Source organism: Malus domestica, chromosome 17, assembly GCF_042453785.1.
Source record: "Malus domestica chromosome 17, GDT2T_hap1".
Taxonomy (NCBI): Eukaryota; Viridiplantae; Streptophyta; class Magnoliopsida; order Rosales; family Rosaceae; genus Malus; species Malus domestica.
The window spans coordinates 3,284,043-3,305,110 of NC_091677.1; the positions used below are offsets into that span (position 1 = coordinate 3,284,043).

General features: G+C 40.1%; 1 protein-coding gene across 2 annotated transcripts; it reads left to right on the plus strand.

The window, feature by feature from the left end:
* Window positions 1-302: 302 nt before the first annotated feature.
* Window positions 303-19,608, plus strand: LOC103442791 (inositol hexakisphosphate and diphosphoinositol-pentakisphosphate kinase VIP1). 2 transcript variants are annotated; one of them, XM_070817716.1, is made up of 30 exons: window positions 303-772; window positions 883-942; window positions 1,155-1,201; window positions 1,406-1,489; window positions 1,594-1,657; window positions 1,957-2,110; window positions 2,388-2,458; window positions 2,919-3,023; window positions 3,377-3,469; window positions 3,848-3,922; window positions 4,410-4,495; window positions 4,601-4,807; window positions 4,892-4,991; window positions 5,081-5,151; window positions 5,356-5,437; window positions 5,897-6,055; window positions 6,270-6,312; window positions 6,582-6,664; window positions 6,835-6,897; window positions 6,979-7,053; window positions 7,161-7,280; window positions 7,994-8,235; window positions 16,934-16,978; window positions 17,312-17,378; window positions 17,562-17,633; window positions 17,809-18,116; window positions 18,209-18,266; window positions 18,343-18,510; window positions 18,632-18,706; window positions 18,874-19,608. In XM_070817716.1, exons 1-30 carry the CDS (start codon window positions 686-688, stop codon window positions 19,135-19,137), a joined length of 3,228 nt encoding a protein of 1,075 aa, XP_070673817.1. In that variant the 5' UTR covers window positions 303-685; the 3' UTR covers window positions 19,138-19,608. The 2 variants fall into 2 exon arrangements, with proteins under 2 accessions (XP_070673817.1, XP_070673818.1); XM_070817717.1 differs by having other exon boundaries at window positions 303-754.
* Window positions 19,609-21,068: the final 1,460 nt, after the last annotated feature.

Genomic DNA, 21,068 nt, shown 5'->3' on the forward strand with positions numbered 1-21,068 from the left:
AATAAAAATTTTCAAGTTTTTCTTACAATTTTCATGGTTTTTATTCAATTTTTATCGATATCGATAATATTCTGATATTTCCGTATTTTTGGACTACTGATATTTTCGATATCATCGAAATTTCCATATTTTTGGACAACCGAGATAACCTTTTTTTTTCTCCCACGTGGGTTTGGGACTGGAGTTGGTCATGGACAGCTACACTTTGCACATGTAAAAGAAATTAAAATCCGTGTAGACCTTTCCACGTCGTAGTCCATGCTTTGAGCTGTATATTCCAGAATCCAAGAATGTTTATCTCCAAACACATCCCTTATATAATATTTCCTCTTTTTCTTCAATTTTCTTTATTTATCCGGAAAAATCTCCCTCCTCCGCTCCTCTGGCGGTTAACGCACATCACCTTTTCTGTCTGCTATTTCCCGTGACTCGCTCGCCCGCGTCGGCGCCCCGAGTTTCCCTCCGAGCTAAAACTCCGCCGTACTGCGTATGTGGTAATCTCCAACACTCGCTGGCATGCGCCTATCATATACACCTATACGTACACCTATACATACACGTATACGTGTGTGTATATATATATATCTGCTTTCTCTGATCGAACGGCGGTGAGTTCCTGAACGAGCTCTGTTGCTTCTGCTTCGGATTTGAGCTGTGGAAGTGAGAGTTAGAGAGAGAGAGAGAGATGGAGGAGGAACGGGAGAGAGAAATCGGAGAGAAGATAAAGATTGGAGTTTGTGTGATGGAAAAGAAGGTGAAATGCGGCTCCGAGGTTCATCTTTTCTAGTTTCCTTTTTGCTCACTTTTGTGTACGCTTCGAAAGCAATCATGTATTTGTATCGAGCAATGTATGTATACAATGAACTTGTTCGTTTTCTGCAGGTGTTTTCGGCGCCGATGGGGGAGATTCTCGAAAGGCTGCAAGCATTTGGCGAATTTGAGGTACTGATTTTGTTTTCTCTTTGGATTTTCTTGTTGAAATTGTTCTTGTTTGCGAGTTCGATCTAATTTTCCATTTTTACCGATGATTATTACGTATCGAAAAAGTTTTAGGAACTGTTAGTGTTGTTGATCGTTTTATACTGCAAATATATCCGCAGTTTCGATTTTACGGTATAATCTTATGCATCTCGTGTTTGTGAATGTTCTCGTAGATCACACATTTTGGGGACAGAGTCATTCTTGAAGATCCAATCGAAAGGTATTTTTTCGTAATGATTATCGTAACAGTATCTGTTTTCGCACGTTTTATGGAAGGGCCGTGGTTTTATTTGAGCAGTGATTGAGACGGCATGAAATGTTCGCGTTCGTTTACGCTGATAGTTTCTAGTTTCATTAACTTGGTGACTGTTGCAGTACATAAAATTTAGGTGACTAATTTGTTTGCACTGTTACTGTATGTCAGCTGGCCAATTTGTGACTGCTTGATTGCCTTTCATTCCTCGGGCTATCCTTTGGAAAAGGCTGAGGCATATGCTGCTTTGAGGAAGTAAGCTCTGTTGTTGTTGATGTACAGATTCTATTTGATTCATTTGTTCGGTTATATTTGATATAAGGACGGCTGTTTATTTCTCTATCTGGTCGTTTATCCAGGCCTTTTCTAGTAAATGAGTTGGAGCCGCAACACCTTCTCCATGACCGGAGGAAGGTATATGAGGTATGGTTATGAATTTCATCTTATTAAATATTTCAATTATCCCCCTGCCCCCCTGCCCCCCTGCTCCCCTCCATACTCCTTAATGTTCACTGACGGCATTTTGTAGAGAATTACTAAGTCAAAAGTGGATGAGTCTTGATGCATGAACTTAATGTTTCACTCTTATTATTTCTTATAATTATGTTTATAAGAATAAACATTGACCCTGCGTAAAGCGGGAGCCTTGTGCACTGGGTACGACCTTTATGTTTATAAGAATAAAATGTCAGTAACTAATGAATTAGTTTGGTGGATTCAAGCATCTTGAAATGCATGGAGTCCCTGTTCCCAGATATGCCCTTGTGAATAGAGAAGTACCGTATCAAGAGCTGGACTATTTTATTGAGGAAGAAGATTTTGTTGAGGTTCATGGTCATCGTTTCTGGAAGCCATTTGTAGAGAAGCCTGTTGAAGGTCAACTTGTTTCCAACATTTATCAATAAGTTGTTTTATCTAATCTGATTTTTGTTCAATTACGTTTTGGCCCATAAACTTTCTGTGCCTCTATTTGAACCTTGTTTTTGCTAAATCCTTAAACCTAGTCAAGACACAGCTAAAATGTTAGGAGTATCCTTATTACTTCTTTTATAAGCTTTTATTGTGCACCTGTTATTGCTTTTGGTTTTATTGAGAATAACCTTACTTTTATTGAGAATAACGTTACTTACTCTCGTCTTTTGCTTTTATGAAGGTAATGATCATAGTATAATGATATATTATCCCAGTTCGGCAGGTGGAGGAATGAAGGAATTGTTTAGGAAGGTGAGGTTTCAACTGCAAATTGTATGATTTTCTCTGAACGAGAGTTTGTGTACCATCTGTATTTTCAGATGTGTGATATGAAAATATTTGAAAGCAAGGTAATTCATCTACGAGAAAGTTTAGGGAAGTCTTATAGCTGATGGATGGTTGATTTGCTCTAGGCTTCTAGTTTATTTCTTCTTGCACACAAGCCAAACTTTTTGTCAGGTCAAATTTTACCTTGACCATAAAAAATGAAAGTGTGGTTTTGAGGTGTGGATAGTTCAGTCTTACTACTCATAAGTCGTTAGTTATAACATGACTGCCAAACAAATTATGGGCAATTATAATATCATCCCACTGATATGTAAACGTGGCTAGCAGTGTATCCAGTTTGAGACTACTCTGTTTATGAATCCGTGGAATTTCTACGTTCATTATCCATGATCATTCAATTTATGTTGTCATTGACTGATTTTAGGTTGGTAACCGGTCTAGTGAGTTCCATCCGGAGGTTAGACGAGTGAGACGTGAAGGCTCTTATATATACGAGGAATTCATGCCAACTGGAGGAACAGATGTCAAGGTTGGATGATTTGAGTTCAAGATTTTTCAATGTTCTTAATTTTATATGATAATCAGGTTAAGTGATACCCTGAGAAAGAAAAAGAAAAATAGTCCCGTTACTATTTTGCATCCTTAGATTCTTTCTCATTAATCTAACATATCCTTAACATTTCAACTTGCATGTCATCATATTGACAGCATGGAATGGGTTTTTCTTGAGCTGTGTTCAAATTTTAATAGAGACTACTTACACATTCTATCTGTGCATATTCACTGTTCGAGGCCATTATTTTCTTCTAACTTGGTTGTGTACTCCAACATTTAAATGTCCTTCATAAATAATTTTTTTTCTCTTCTTGTTAAATAATACAGGTGTATACAGTGGGACCTGAATACGCACATGCTGAGGCAAGGAAGTCTCCTGTTGTTGATGGTGTTGTCATGAGAAATCCTGATGGCAAGGAAGTAAGTACTGTATGTAAGATATGTCTGGTTGATCTTCTTGTTCGGCTGATTCTTCTCTCTGTTTCTCTCTTGTCTGCATTTCTGATATCCAATTTCTTGTAATCTTGTTAATTCTTTATTTCCAGTGAGGAAATTTTCCATGTTTCTTGGGAATACCAATGTGTATAGCTCTTTAGATATTTAGAATGAAAGTTATTATAATGCGGGTTCAACCAATGATGTAATGCCAATCCTTAACGTAGATGGTGTCTGGGCCAGGTTTGTTTATGGTAAAGCATATAGCATGCTGCAAGCAGGAAATACTGGGGTGAATGGATACATTGCTATTGCCGAATGAGGGTTGAAAGAGTGATGTTTGCTTGTTAATTCGTTTGACAGGTGAGGTATCCTGTTTTACTGACACCTACTGAGAAGCAAATGGCAAGGGAGGTCTGCATTGCATTTAGGCAAGCGGTATGTAATTCTAATGTGGTATCTGGATGTTACAAGGCTAATTATTAATTGCAGTAATTGGTTTGATGTTGCTTTAATAATCTCTCGTGTGCCAGTAGTTAAGTTTGTCTGCTGATACTGTGAAGGTACTGATACCTTCATTAAACTCGCATGTATTGGGATATATTTGTGTTATTTGTTGATCCTTTTTAAAATTATATTTTAAAAATTGGAAAAAACTAAAATATATCTGCTGCCATGAGCTTTTTCCTTAATTACATGTTAACATTACCTTCCAATCTCATGTCAGCTGGTTCGATATATGCAATAGAACTCTTTTATGTTGTGTTTTTGAGTGTAATGTTACATAAGTATTCATTGGAGAAAGTTCAGCTTTGCTGAGATGGTTCAGTCCCAGACACATGCATATAATTAATTTCTATCCATATGATTTTCTTATTAACTATTTTTACTTTGGGTTCATATTAATTCTTCTAATTTTTTGCAGGTTTGTGGGTTTGACCTTTTGCGCTGTGAGGGACGCTCCTATGTTTGTGACGTAAATGGATGGAGTTTTGTAAAAAATTCTCACAAGTAATGGTTGCGAATTTCTTGATAGTTATTTGATTAATTGTGAAGGTGCTCAAAATCTGGTTTTTCCTCTGGTCACAAAATAATTGATGTTACTTTGCAATACAGGTATTATGATGATGCTGCTTGTGTGCTCAGGAAGATATTTTTAGACGCCAAGGCCCCTCATCTTTCTTCTGCAATTCCACCAACATTACCATGGAAAGTCAATGAACCAAGCCAACCTACTGAGGGACTAACTCGTCAAGGAAGTGGAATCATTGGCACATTTGGGCAATCGGAGGAGCTACGTTGTGTTATTGCTATTATTCGTCAGTATGTCTTTTTCTCTCAGTTTTTTTTACTTGTAGTTGATTTGCTTCTTTTTTTTTCCCTCTCATCTCTGTTTTTCTCTGGCAGTGGTGATAGAACTCCCAAACAGAAGGTAAAGCTGAAGGTTACTGAGGAAAAGCTGCTAAACTTGATGCTTAAGTACAATGGTGGACGACCTAGATCCGAGGTGATTGAGTTTGCCTTTTAGGCCTTTTAATTTATTTTTATATAACATATTGTATTAACTGACCATTGCTATTGGCTCTCATTTTGCAGACAAAATTGAAAAGTGCTGTCCAATTGCAAGATTTATTAGATGCCACACGAATGCTAGTACCTCGTACTAGGTATCTATTTCAAGATTAAATTTTCTTCTTAATTATGGTTGATGCATGTAATTCATATGAAACTCACCTTCTACCCCTTTTCCCATTCTTTGTAATTCATGTTTAAAGTCATAACAGGAAACACTAATTATATTTACTAGCCGGTTTTCATATGATTGCACTGGTGAGAGGTCTTAATTAATGAGGACTCTTTACATTGTCTAGACCAGGTCGAGAAAGTGACAGTGAGGCAGAAGACATTGAACATGCTGAAAAGCTTCGTCAAGTTAAAGCAGTGCTTGAGGAGGTATCTATTTTATTTGGAATAAGCTTTTTAAGTAAATATATTCAGTTATCATTCCTCTTTTTTCTTTAGAGGTTCATGTAGTATAATTATAATATGAGGTTATTGCTTATCTGTCTGTACTATGTAGCTCATTTTGTCATGCAAGTCTCAACTGAAGGTGAAATGGTTTCTAATCTAGCACTTTTACTATTTCCACGAACTATCAGGGGAATGCTCACTTTTTTGTACTGTAACATTCTTTTCATAGTTGCTTTTATAAGATAACTTGCACTGTATCATCTAAGTTAATTATTGACACCCAAAATTGGGAAGAAAAGATGTGCTAAATTTTGCTGGATCACTGTCATATAAAGAAATGCGCGCACATTTATATTTTCTTTCACTTTGGAATTGTTGATATGGTGTCTTACTGCCTCATGGTTATAATCATGTGCTATTTTCTTGCTTATTTTTATCAAGGGGGGCCATTTCTCTGGCATTTATAGGAAGGTTCAACTAAAGCCACTAAAGTGGGTTAAAGTGGCAAAAAGTAATGGTGAAGGTGAGGAAGAACGCCCAGTTGAAGCTTTGATGGTTCTTAAATATGGGGGTGTCCTTACACATGCTGGAAGAAAGCAGGTATTGATTAATTTTTGTTTTGTTTATGTACTTCTGGATTGTAATTTAATATGGGGGTGTCCTTACACATGCTGGAAGAAAGCAGGTATTGATTAATTTTTGTTTTGTTTATGTACTTCTGGATTGTAATTTAAGAGCCCTCGTTGTCCTAAAATCATAGTGTTATGTTTCATTTTTCTTGTTTTTATTCTTTTCTTCTTTCGCTTGTTTGCAGGCTGAGGAGCTGGGTAGATATTTTCGGAATAATATGTATCCAGGTAATGGTCAATGTTCTTTTTCATATTTTTTTAGTAGCCGACATTCACCTCTCCCAGACCCTGCGTAAAGCGGGAGCCTTGTGCACCGGGTACGACCTTTATACTTGTTTCCCTGTTTACCGGGAACATATATGTTGAAGATTTGGATTTTATTATTTTCTTCCAAAGATATAGTCAACTTTGCCTCTTCAAGGTTGTGCACAGTGCTACTTCGTTTCAGAATTATTTTCTTTGGGTACTTCTCATAATGAATTTGTCCACAATTGCAGGTGAAGGTACTGGCCTGCTTCGCCTCCATAGCACCTATCGTCATGATCTTAAAATCTACAGCTCTGATGAGGGCCGTGTGCAGGTATAGCCTCATTAGTGCTCATGGGTTTATATAGTTTTTATATATTGCTCCCTTTTTCTTCTTGTCTTATTTAATCTCTATTTAAATGGATTGAATTGCCTAATTTCTATGAGCTTTAATCCCTGAATTTGTCATCATTGATGCATTATCGACAAGTTATTTGTTTACAGATGTCTGCAGCTGCTTTTGCAAAAGGCCTCCTTGATCTAGAAGGGCAGCTAACACCAATACTGGTCTGTAATTTTTTTTTTTTACATAATTGTGAGTGCTTTGGGAAGTCGAGGTGCATGACTGAATTTATTCCCTTTCTTAAGGTTTCCCTTGTTAGCAAGGACTCCTCTATGTTGGATGGACTTGACAACGCAAGTGTTGAGATGGATGAAGCAAAGGTTTGTCTCATTTTCACAGGTTGATTGATTAGCCCATAATTGAGAATGCTTCTTCTTCAACAATTATCTGATCATGTGATTCCCTTTTCCCCATACTTCCCCTGCAGGCTAGGTTGAATGAGATTATTACTTCTGGTTTAAAGACGGGTAATAATGGTGCAACACCTCCTTGGATGGCTGATGGAAGTGGTCTGCCTTCAAATGCTTCTGAACTTCTACCTAAATTGGTAATTGCTTTCTGCTTCCTTACCTACAGTTTCATTGGTCCTCATATCAAGTCTGTTATTCGTCATTTAGAAACGTGCTAATATAGACTTTATGAATTATGACAATTTCAAATATGAGACTCAAATTCTTGACCAGACGGAACACCCAAATCCCTCTCCCTTCCATCCTTGGATAGACAGAAGGGAAGGGAGGTCAAAATTTTGGGTTTTCATCTTGTCAAGGACTAAGTTATTGTTATTTCTTTTAATATTTTCAATGAGTTGAATAGTGAGAGTTGATTGTGATTGCCCGATCAAATTGATCGAGGCATGTTAAGGAGAAATTTTTGATGGTGACGGGAACACGGATGGTACACCACGTGTTTTTATGTAAGTGGTGGAAAATTTTATTTTTTAAGTTATTAACTTTTTAACACACATATCCCACCATTTATATAGTGACACGTGGTGTACCATCTTGTGTGCCGGTCACACTAAAAAATCTCTCCATGTTAAGGGCCTTGGCTGCATACATCACTTCAATTTGACACGTGTGATGCAGTTATAGTGCATGATATAGCACTTGCAATGAATTCTATTATCGTGTGCTTATTCTAACAATCAATGTTAACGGTTATTGTCAAATTGCAACAATTTTGTTTTAAAGCTTTCCAAATAATCATTTACTTTACAGCCCCTTTTTTTAATCTTAAAGTTTCGTACCCGATGAATAGGTAAAATTGACTAGGAAGGTCACTGAACAAGTAAGACTGCTAGCCAAGGATGAAGATGAGGAACTTACAAAGACAAGCTCATACGATGTAATACTTCCTTATGACCAAGCAAGGGCCCTTGGTAAGACTAACATTGATGTTGATCGTATTGCTGCTGGATTACCATGCGGTAGTGAGGGATTCCTCTTGATGTATGCTCGATGGAGAAAGCTTGTAAGGGACTTGTACAGTGAACGAAAAGAGTAAGTTCTAGCACATCTTTTTTTGTTTTTAATATTTATTTCAATTTGATTATTGTTGCATTTAACTCCGCCTATGTCTTACATGGCCGGTCCCAAGCCCGGATAAAGGAGGAGGGGGAGGGCGTCAGGTAGTCGACAGCCGGCACTCCATGATCACGTCGAATCCTTATGAAAATGAATCCAGAACAAAATCGTGCTAAAGCTAGGGCGTCACCCGTAAGTGGCGCGCTGTGTGGCCTGAGCACAGTGATAAGTGAGCAAGGGTCGCTGTATCTCCATCGGCACCCGGATGCAGTGTTAAATGAGCAAGGGGGCCATAGAAACTTCTTTTCGAACGACTCCACTCAAAGTTGTTTGGGAGCATATGCTCCTATCAACTTTACCCGGGACACACAAAAGAAGTACTTTGATCCTATTAGACGGGGGAGGGTGAAGAAGCTAGGACAGAAGGGTAGAGTTCAAGAGAGCAAAATGCGTTTAGGAACGTGGAATATAGGAACCTTAACGGGAAAATCTATGGAAGTAGTGGAAGTTATGGTGAGGAGAAGGATAAATATTATGTGCCTACAAGAAACTAAGTGGGTTGGTAGTAAGGCAAAGGATCTAGAAAACTCAGGGTTTAAACTTTGGTATTCGGGCACAAATAGAACGAGAAACGGTGTTGGCATCATCGTGGACAAGACCTTGGTACAAGATGTTGTAGATGTCAAGAGGGTAGGAGATAGAATCATGGCAATCAAGATTGTAATAGGACAAGAACTTATCAATGTGATTAGTGCGTACGCACCTCAAGTAGGGTTGGATACGAGTTCGAAGGAGAAATTTTGGGAAGATCTTGGAGACTTGGTGCAAGGAATTGCTCAGACGGAGAAGTTATTTATAGGAGGAGATTTAAATGGACACGTGGGCAGGGAGACAGGCAACTATGGAGGTTTTCATGGTGGCCATGGTTTTGGGGAGAGAAACGAGGATGGGGAAGCTATCTTGGATTTTGCAATGGCATATGATCTCTTCTTAGCCAACACCTTCTTTAAGAAGAGAGAAGAACATGTGATCACCTACAAGAGTGGGTCGTCAAAAACACAAATAGATTTTCTTCTAATGAGGAAAGGGGATCGTATAACTTGTAAGGATTGCAAAGTTATACCAGGAGAGAGCGTGGCTAATCAACATCGCTTGTTGGTGATGGATGTACATATCAAAAGAGTAAGACAAAAGAACAAGACTTGGAAGTGCCCAAGGACTAGATGGTGGAATCTAAAAGAAGAAAAACAAGCCATTTTCAAAGAGAAGGTAATCACCCAATGTGTGTGGGATAGAGAGGGGGAAGCTAGCCAAATGTGGGATTCCATGGCTAGTTGTATCCGAAAAGTAGCAAAAGAGGTATTAGGAGAGTCCAAAGGCTTTGCCCCACACCAAAAGGAATCTTGGTGGTGGAATGAGGAGGTACAAACAAAGGTGAAGGCTAAGAAGGAATGTTGTAAAGCCTTATACAAGGAGAGGACTGATGAAAATGGTGAAAGGTATAGAAAAGCGAAGCAAGAGGCGAAGAAAGCTGTCAGAGAAGCTAAGTTAGCGGCTTACGACGATATGTATAAACGACTAGATACCAAAGAAGGAGAGTTGGATATCTATAAACTATCTAGAGCAAGGGAAAAGAAGACAAGGGACCTAAACCAAGTGAGGTGCATCAAGGATGAGGATGGAAAGGTTCTTGCTACAGAGAACGCGGTTAAAGACAGATGGAGAGGTTATTTTCATAATCTTTTCAATGAAGGACATGAAATGAGTGCTTCTTTAGGGGAGTTGAGTAACTCAGAAGAGTGTAGAAACTACTCTTTTTATCGTCGAATCCGGAAGGAAGAAGTGGTTGTAGCTTTGAAGAAGATGAAGCATAAAAAAGCAATAGGCCCAGACGATATACCAATCGAAGTGTGGAAACTTTTGGGAGAGACAGGTATAACATGGCTCACTGACCTTTTCAATAGGATTTTGAAAACGAAGAAGATGCCAAATGAGTGGCGAATGAGCACTTTGGTGCCTATCTACAAGAATAAGGGCGACGTACAAAATTGCATGAACTATAGGGGTATTAAGCTAATGAGTCATACAATGAAGCTCTGGGAGAGAGTCATTGAGCATAGATTGAGGCAAGAGACACGGGTTTCGGACAACCAATTCGGGTTCATGCCAGGGCGCTCAACCATGGAGGCAATCTATCTCTTACGAAGATTGATGGAAAGATATAGAGATGGGAAAAAAGATTTACACATGGTCTTTATAGATTTGGAAAAAGCGTATGATAGGGTCCCAAGAGACATTCTTTGGAGGATTTTAGAGAAGAAAGGAGTACGAGTAGCATATATCCAAGCTATAAAGGATATGTATGAAGGAGCAAAGACTGCCGTAAGAACTCATGAAGGACAAACCGAAAGCTTTCCCATAACTGTAGGATTACATCAAGGCTCATCCTTAAGTCCTTACCTTTTTGCGTTGGTAATGGATGAGTTAACACGACATATTCAAGATGATATTCCTTGGTGTATGCTTTTCGCAGACGATATAGTGTTGATAGATGAAACTCAGGAAGGGGTAAATGCAAAGCTTAACCTTTGGAGAGAAGTGTTGGAATCTAAAGGTCTTCGCCTAAGCCGATCAAAGACAGAATATATGGAGTGCAAGTTCAGTGCAAATGGAGGCCAAAACGAGTTAGGGGTGAGGATCGGAGATCAAGAAATACCAAAGAGCGACCGTTTTCGTTACCTAGGATCTATCTTGCAAAAGAACGGAGAATTAGATGGAGATCTCAACCATAGAATACAAGCTGGATGGATGAAGTGGAAGAGTGCATCCGGCGTGTTGTGTGACCGCCGTATGCCACTGAAGCTCAAGGGAAAATTTTATAGGACGGCAATAAGGCCGGCGATGCTGTATGGCACAGAATGTTGGGCGGTGAAACATCAACACGTACACAAAATGGGTGTAGCGGAGATGAGGATGCTTCGTTGGATGTGTGGGCACACGAGAAAGGATAAGATTAGGAATGAGGATATCCGGGGTAAAGTAGGAGTAGCCGAAATTGAAGGAAAGATGAGAGAAAATCGGTTACGGTGGTTTGGACATGTGCAAAGAAGGCCTACTGACGTTCCGATTAGAAGATGCGACTATGGGACAGAGGTTCAGGGCCGAAGGGGTAGAGGAAGACCTAGGAAAACTTTGGAAGAGACTCTAAGAAAAGACTTAGAGTACTTGGATCTAACGAAGGACATGACACAGGATCGAGCACAATGGCGTTCTAAGATTCATATAGCCGATCCCACTCAGTGACTTGGATTTTCCAAGTCTCCAACCGAGAAGTTTTCCTCATTCGGGAAATTAAGAGAACACTACCCCAACCTACATGCTCCACTCAGAAAGCTTCAACATACAAGCTTTAACAAAAGAAAATTCAAAGAACTTAGCGAAGAAGGCTTTGGTGTATTTAACACAATACGTTGAAATGAAGGAAAGCTTATTTATTGATATCCCCGATAAGCTACAAATATGTACATATACATGAGTCAAAATAAGCACACAAGAGGGAGCCTTCACAAAGGTTGCTTAGGAGAAGTCTCAGCAGTCGGTAGAGCCCCAGAAAGAGAAGGCACCGGAGGGGGATCATTTGGAGCCTCAGTACTGGACAGAACCCTAGAAGGAGGAGGCATCAGAGGTTGATCATTTGGAGCTTCATTACGCGGTACAGCCCCAGAAGACGAAGGCAATAAATGCCTTTGGAACAAACCCACAAATCTCTGATGATCAAGTAAAACCTGACCATCAGTTTCCTTCATCTGGTCAAGCTTCCTCTTCATGTTTGTAGCATAGTCATGTGCGAGCCGGTGCAACTGTTTATTCTCATGCTTGAGCCCTCTAATCTCCTGTTTGAGACTCATCACTTCAGCCGCCAATGATTCAACTTGGCGGGTTCGAGCAAATAGGCGTTGGGCCATATTAGACACAGAACCTGCACACTGAACACTGAGAGCCAGCGAATCCTTAACAGCTAACTCATCAGACCGTTTGGAAAGTAGTCTGTTATCTTTGGGAGTGAGAAGGTTCCTGGCCACCACCGCAGCGGTCATATCATTCTTCATCACGGAATCCCCAACGGTAAGAGGACCAGTAGGGGAGACGAAGGATGGGCGCCATATGTTGTCTGGAGAAGGCGGGGCTGCCTCTTCAACAAGGTTCAAGTCAAAACGACGGTCGGAGGGGCCAGACATTTTCAAAGGTGTTGAAGAGAGAAGAGGTCGGACAAATCAAGATCTTAGAAGTGCAAGAATGAAGCTTCTACTGGTGGAGATTCAAGTGTGCTTTGGAACTTAATGCCAGCCCCTATAAAAATCTGCACTCGACGAAGCTTCAGAAATCGAAGAGGCGCCTGCTCAGAAATCGAAGAGGCGTTTGCTTTCTCAAAAGCTGGGCTGCTTAGAGATCACGAGGGTTGATCTCAGAAATCGAAGAGGCGTTTGCTTTCTCAAAAGTTGGGCTGCTCAAAGACCACGAAGGTCGATCTCAAAAATCGAAGAGGCGCTCGCTTTCTCAAAAGCTGGGCTCCCCAGAGACCACGAGGGCCGATATCAGAAATCGAAGAGGCACCTACTTTTCCAGCCTTTTCCAGCCTTGTCAGCACCTGTCACACGCACACTCAGTTTTGCGGAAATTATGGGCATTCTGTCAAAGACTTCTGGGGAAGTAGAAAACACATGAATCTTACTGTTCAATCACCCACTTCCCACACGCAACAATAGCTCATGGGTACCACAGATAACTTTGCCAAAGTTCTCTGCCAAAGTTGAGCACGTGAAGCTTGCAGCTCCCACTACATCGCTCTGACCAAGAAGGGTAAAAGAATAGCAAAGAAACAGCACTAACAAAGTTTAGACCCATAAATTTTGAAGGTCTAGCTACCATATTATTACCCACAAGGGTAAAGGAACAGTACCACTGCTGGATAATTGGAAAGTCCCTGTGTGTCAACCTCTGTGCTTCGTGGCAAGGTAGACTAGCAAACATGCCCAACCTTTACTCACATTCGAGAAAACACTCCCAATAAGATTGCTTGCTCCAAAATCGAAGAGGCACCGTCCTCCGAATCTCGAGAGCCAGACTCCCAACATGACTACTTTCTTAAAAATCGAAGAGAGGGTAAAGGAACAGTACCATTGCTGGATAATTGGAAAGTCCCTGTGTGTCAACCTCTGTGCTTCGTGGCAAGGTAGACTAGCAAACATGCCCAACCTTTACTCACATTCGAGAAAACACTCCCAACAAGATTGCTTGCTCCAAAATCGAAGAGGCACCGCCCTCCGAATCTCGAGAGCCAGACTCCCAACATGATTACTTTCTCAAAAATCGAAGAGACACTGCTCCCCGAATCTCGAGAGCCAGACCCCCAGCATGATTGCTTTCTCAAAAATCGATGAGGCATCGTTCTCCGAATCAATCGAAGAGGCGCTCGCTTTCTCAAAAGCTGGGCTGCTCAGAGACCACGAGGGCCGATCTCAGAAATCGAAGAGGCACCTACTTTTCTAGCCTTGTCAACACCTGTCACACGCACACTCAGCTTTGCAGAAATTATGGGCATTCTGTCGAAGACTTCTGGTGAAGTAGAAAGCACATGAATCTTACTGTTCAATCACCCACTTCCCACACGCAACAATAGCTCATGGGTACCACAAATAACTTTGCCAAAGTTCTCTGCCAAAGTTGAGCACGTGAAGCTTGCAGCTCCCACTACATCGCTCTGACCAAGAAAGGTAAAAGAATAGCAAAGAAACAGCACTAACAAAAGTTTAGACACATAAATTTTGAAGGTCTAGCTACCATATTATTACCCACAACTGTAAAGGAACAGTACCACTGCTGGATAATTGGAAAGTCCCTGTGTGTCAACCTCTGTGCTTCGTGGCAAGGTAGACTAGCAAACATGCCCAACCTTTACTCACATTCGAGAAAACACTCCCAATAAGATTGCTTGCTCCAAAATCGAAGAGGCACCGTCCTCCGAATCTCGAGAGCCAGACTCCCAACATGACTACTTTCTCAAAATCGAAGAGAGGGTAAAGGAACAGTACCATTGCTGGATAATTGGAAAGTCCCTGTGTGTCAACCTTTGTGCTTCGTGGCAAGGTAGACTAGCAAACATGCCCAACCTTTACTCACATTCGAGACAACACTCCCAACAAGATTGCTTGCTCCAAAATCGAAGAGGCACCACCCTCCGAATCTCGAGAGCCAGACTCCCAACATGATTACTTCCTCAAAAATCGAAGAGACACTGCTCTCCGAATCTCGAGAGTCATACCCCCAGCATGATTGCTTTCTCAAAAATCGAAGAGGCATCGTTCTCCGAATCTCGAGAGCCAGATACCACAGACCACTTTTTCAAAGTGCTCTGACAGAGTTAAAACATGTGAAACTGGCAGCTCCCACTACCGTGCTATGACCAAGCAGGGTAAAGGAATAGCATTACTACTTGTTGTTAGGGAGACTCCTTTATATGTCGACCTCCATCCCCAACGGACAGGCAGACCTGCAAAAATGCTCAACTCTTCATCATATCTGAGAGGGCACTCCCAACGAAGCCTTTCGAAATATTCAGCTTTCTTTCCCCCCGATAATACCTCTGCAAACAAGCTATACTAGAGCAAGAATATCTCATATCATCAGGGTTAAAAGCAAGAGTATCCCATATCATGCTTTTTCCCTGTCTTTTCTTTTGGCCTTGTTTTTACCTGCAAGACAAGAAGAAAGAGAACAATCAGTCAGCACTTGGAATCAAGCTTCCAGCCAGGAACTGACTGCCTGGAACCCCTTACCTGATTACTTACCTGGCATTGCTCTCGAGTACTCATCTTCAACATCTTATGTTTCCAGGGAAGATTCCGCATCTGCTTGAGGAACAGATAGGGCAAGTGCGAAGGATACAAGGAAGCATGTGGAGACAAGTGTAACAGCACACGTGCCGATACATTCATTACTCTGTCAAAAGCAAAAGTATCCCATATCAGCAGGGTGGAACGTACTCTAGATTTGATGGACTTGTTTTGACCCTCAAATTCTTCAGTCGGCCTTATACTCTGGAGGAAACCAGAAAACCCTCCAGCTCAGTTCAAGAATAAGCCTGTGGAAAGTTACTTCTTCAAAAGCAAAAGTATCTCATATCATCTCTTCTCATTTTTCTTCTCTTTATCCTTCATGCTGCTGCAAGATGGGGAGAAGGTGAACAATCAGTCGGAGCTCTGATTGCTTACCTTGTCTGTCACCTCTTTCAGCAGACCCCCTAGCTCGGCGACTTGGGGGACTCCTACTACATGGTTTGTATCGCGCTTGACCAAGCCTGAAACTACAAGTAAGCTTCAAGTGAAATTGATACATTACCTTGTGCATCTCCACCAGTTAAAGATACCACCCCTGGATGGAGGAAGAGTACTTCCAGAGAAGATGCCACATCTACCTATGAGACAGATAAGGCAAGTCAAGACGACACCACACTCCGATACTTAGAAGTTTCGTGATTACGAGATCATTCTCCCACAATATTTCCTAATGTCATTTGTACTAAATCATTCACTTGTACTCACTAAATGAGAGCTTGAACCTATGTACTTGTGTAAACCCTTCACAATTAATGAGAACTCTTCTATTCTGTGGACGTAGCCAATCTGGGTGAACCACGTACATCTTGTGTTTGCTTTCCTATCTCTATCCATTTATATACTTATCCACACTAATGACCGGAGCAATCTAGCGAAGATCACAAAAAGCGGTCGTTTTCGCTACCTAGGATCTATCTTGCAAGAGAACGGAGAATTAGATGGAGATCTCAACCATAGAATACGAGCTGGATGGAAAGAGTGCATCCGGCGTGTTGTGTGACCGTCGTAGGCCACTGAAGCTCAAGGGAAAATTTTATAGGACGGCAATAAGGCTAGCGATGTTGTATGGCACAGAATGTTGGGTGGTGAAGCATCAACACGTACACAAAATGGGTGTAGCGGAGATGAGGATGCTTCGTGGGATGTGTGGGCACACGAGAAAGGATAAGATTGGGAATGAGGATATCCGAGGTAAAGTAGGAGTAGCCGAAATTGTAGGAAAGATGAGAGAAAATCGGCTCCGGTGATTTTGAACATGTGCAAAGAAGGCCGACTGACGCTCCGGTTCGAAGATGTGACTACGGGACAGAGGTTCAGGGCCGAAGGGGTAGAGGAAGACCTAGGACAACTTTGGAAGAGACTCTAAGAAAAGACTTAGAGTACTTGGATCTAACGGAGGACATGACACAAAACCGAGCGCAATGGCGTTCTAGGATTCATATAGCCGACCCCACTTAGTGGGAAAAGGCTTTGTTGTTGTTGTTGTTGTTTGATTATTGTTGCATTTATTCAAATTCTTTGCCACACAAGGCACGGAAGATGCAACGGATGTTTTGAAGTTATGAAACACTTTTTGGGGCATCGAATTCTTAAAAAAAAAAATTTATATTTCAACTCGTGTTCTTTTCGAATTTATTTGACAATCACCTAATACTTTATGTAATAATATAATTGTGGCTCAAAATGATGCGATTGCTCAAAATAAGATTTTATTTCTTGAATTGGACTGTGTAATATGGATAGACTCACAGTTTTGTTGACATTGGTTTTACTGGCAGACGATTCGACTTAACACAAATTCCAGACGTTTATGACTCGTGCAAGTAAGTTGTCAGTTTTCATCTCTATTTAGATTATGTACCAAATTTATGCAATCAGCTGCTGCTTATGTGTGATTATTTTGCTGCATCGTTGTTGTCAAGGTTTTAAGTTGGATTCCAATCCAATCTAACCATACAGGAGAGTTTGGAATCTTGTTCATGGCTGCATAGAGAGAGTAGGCTCATTGTGGTTTCCTGTATTTTATCACATGGTCTTGTCCAACATAGCTCACGTGGGACAAGACCACGTGATACAATAGTCGTTTGAATTTTTGTTTTTGTTTTTTTTGTTGTTTTGGCTGAATGTGATCTATATGCTTTGTGATTACTTGACAGATACGATCTCCTGCATAATGCACATCTTAATCTAGAAGGTCTAGATGAGCTGTTCAAAGTTGCTCAGGTAAAGACATACATAATCATGATCCGGGAATGCTCTTATTTTATAGCAAAATGTGGCTGCCGGACTCTTCATAATTCTGCTCTCGAGCATCACGCCTTACTGCTTTAAAGAGATTATATTATCCTTTCCGTATGAGTCTGTCATCAAAATTAGACTGACTCCTCTGTGGAATGGTGATTGCAGTTACTTGCAGATGGAGTCATCCCAAATGAGTATGGCATTAATCCAACACAGAAGCTCAAGATTGGTTCAAAGGTAGCATTTCCTTCAGCATGCCCCTTTCATATTACTCTTTATATGCATTCTGCCGATTTCTCAGTTGGTCTATTGCTTCTTGTACACTGATCTTTGTATACATTTTATTTTTCCTCCACATCAAATTGTTTTTTACTTGCTATCAATATGCTATATTATTGTCCTTTTCTTTCAGATTGCTCGTCGTTTGTTGGGTAAGATAATGATTGACCTGAGGAATACTCGCGAAGAAGCCATCAGTGTTGCTGCTGAACCAAAGAGTGATCAGGATGAACATTCAAAGTCGACCAATACTGAAAAGGAAGATAAGGAGAACCATGCCAAGCTTCATGTTAAGAATGATGACAGAAAATCTAGCACGAGTGATATACCAAAGCTTTACTCTAAGAATGAAGATACGAGAAGATCCAGTACAACCAGCGAGATATCAATGGATCAGGATGACGACGATGATAAAGAGACGCAATATCGTTTGGATCCAAAGTAACATGAGAGAACCTCACTTCCCCCCTCTTCTTTTCTACTATGGATTGTTCTAATTTATTTATATTAATCAATTTTCATTACCTTGTTAGGTATGCAAATGTCAGAACACCTGAACGGCATGTGCGAACGCGCCTGTACTTCACATCAGTGAGTATATACTTTTATGTATGGTTTAATGTTTGAACGTAATTCATGCAAGTTAATTAAATTTTTGGAATGACAGGAATCTCATATCCACTCCCTCATGAATGTTCTCCGTTACTGTAACTTGGATGAGTCTCTTCAAGGAGAGGAAGGCCTCCTTTGCCATAGCGCTTTGGAGCGTTTATACAATACTAAGGAGCTTGACTACATGAGTTATATAGTTCTGAGGATGTTCGAGGACACCGCGGTAAGTAACTAGGTAGTGTAATACAAGTAGTTTTAGTGTGACAGTCAATTTTCAGAGCTAGTGTTACACAACCCCCATATACGTTTATGAGACCAATGTATTTTTGAAACTGAAATTGCAGGTTGCTCTTGAAGATACGAAAAGATTTCGCGTGGAGTTGACCTTCAGCCGCGGTGCAGATCTATCACCATTGGAGGTAATACAATAGAAATTATAGAAAAACTGTTATTACCAAATGAATCAAAACGCATTTCTTAAAAAGAGAAAATAGGAAAACCAATTATCGCGGAATATGAAATCAACCATGTGAGTTGTGTTTGCTTGTTCAACAAATTAAGCTGTGTTTCATCTTGTGCTTGGCAGAGCAATGACAGTAAGGCTTCGTTCTTGCGTCAAGAGCACACACTACCGGTCATGGGTCCAGAGAGGTTGCAAGAGGTGGGATCATATCTAACATTCGATAAAATGGAGAAAATGATACGCTCATTTGCGATGCCAGCGGAAGATTTTCCGCCACCATCAACTCCAGCAGGATTCTCGGGCTATTTCTCAAAAAGTGCGGCGGTGCTCGAGCGCCTGGTAAATCTCTGGCCTTTCAATAAGCATGCTAATTCTAATGGAAAGTAGCAAACACCCTTACCGCCCCTGCCTCTTTCTCTGCTTTTTTACGTTCTTCGCTGTTCTTGCGCACATCTTGAGGTACACGGAACTTTGGTTGGTTGAAGAACCGAGGTCGAATTTTGAGATCTTCCGGAGTAATTTTGGAATACTAACAGCTGAAACCACAGATAAATGTTGTTTGAAAGTAACAACCACGTTAGACGTGTTTGAGGACTGCTGTAATATTCTCGTGACTATTTAGCGAGGATATCGTTACCTAATGTCTCCACCGGCAATATTTACCTGTCCGCCACCGGTGTCGACCATGTCGTTTGTACTGATTCGAGCGCATTTATACCTCCCTCGTAATCTTACCTTTTTATGATTTTATCTACCAGAATATTAGCTAAAAAGAGATTTGGTTACTCTCTTTTGTGGACTAAAGCGTTGTGACAAATTAAGGTGGGGAGATTATGGAGGTCGCTATCTTATGGATTATGGTGGCAACAATCACAATAGCTTTACCTTGTGCCTACCAATAACCATGATTTTGCATTTCACTGTCTAATCATATAAACCGCAAAAGTGACACGAAAAGGATCTCTTTCGTTACAGATTTTTTTTTCCGATAAATTGGACTGGGATTATTAAGACTCCTTATTATAGTCTCTTAACAATAAAAATTGATAGAAGTGATACATGAGTTTATCTGCTGTGAATTATTTTGATCATTCGATGAACAATTTGTCAATATCTTCGTTAAATTGCCGCGTGAAGGACCACGTAACTACCTTTTAAAGGGTATTTTTGTTAAACAATTCCTTTACTTAACGAGTTTTTCACAGAATGACCAAAATAGTTTATGATAGTGATGAATACATGATAAAGTAAAGAATTATACCAATTTTAGGGACTATTTTAACTAAAAAGGCTTCATTACAGTGATAATAGGAAACCTACAATTCATATTTGGTGATGGATGAGTGTTCAACACATGACCTCGATTGCGTCTACCGATTGGCTACAAACTTCTTGCGAACCTTCTGGCATCAGTAAATTTTGGTATTATATTCAATACGCATGGTTATATACGAGAGAAGAGGATTCTAGGAATCTTTCACATTCTAGTCGTTCATCATCTTATATCGTATGGTCAGTTTTCGTCAGATACTATTTGTGTTTAAGTTTAAATAAAAAAGTCAAATGATTTTTTATTGCACGATACACGATGAATAATTAAGATGTGAGAATTTTTAAGATCTTCACAATTTGGATCTGAATGGGATCAAATCCATATCTCAGCGCGTTCTTGCATTTTTTTTTATTGTCCTGCACACGTATGCTTAGAAGAACAAAAAAGAGAGGAATGGAAGATAAAATTGTGATCTCGCTAAATCTGTGACAGATATTTATTGTTGTGTCAATTTCCAATGATTGCGTGGTCTTAGGGAGTTTTTTTTATTGTGATCGAACACGGATAGTATATCATATGTTTTTATATAAGTGGTGAGAAAATTTATTTTTAAGTTATTAACTTTTTAACACATAAATTCCATAATTTGTATAATAACACGTGTTATACCATCTTATGTACCGGTCACATTGAAAAAAATCTCGATCTTAGAACGTGGAGGGTAGGATTGTCATTGCATTATCAACTGTGGATTTAGTCACAACACGACCACAAAAGCGCCAAATAATGTGGACGTACAACATTTGACAATCGGCATCAGATAACGATGAACATCCACCGAAATGTCCAAACCACAGGATTTCATTTTTCTTGTCGTAATTGAATTTCCTTGGTAAGTGAAACTCCCTTTGAAGTCGAGATGTAAACACGTTTGGGGAAAAAAAAATGAAAAATAACAATTAAAAGTTAAACGGTGATACATTAATTCATAAATTTAAGATAAAAAATCCTAAGCTACAATTATACACGATAATATTTCACATTC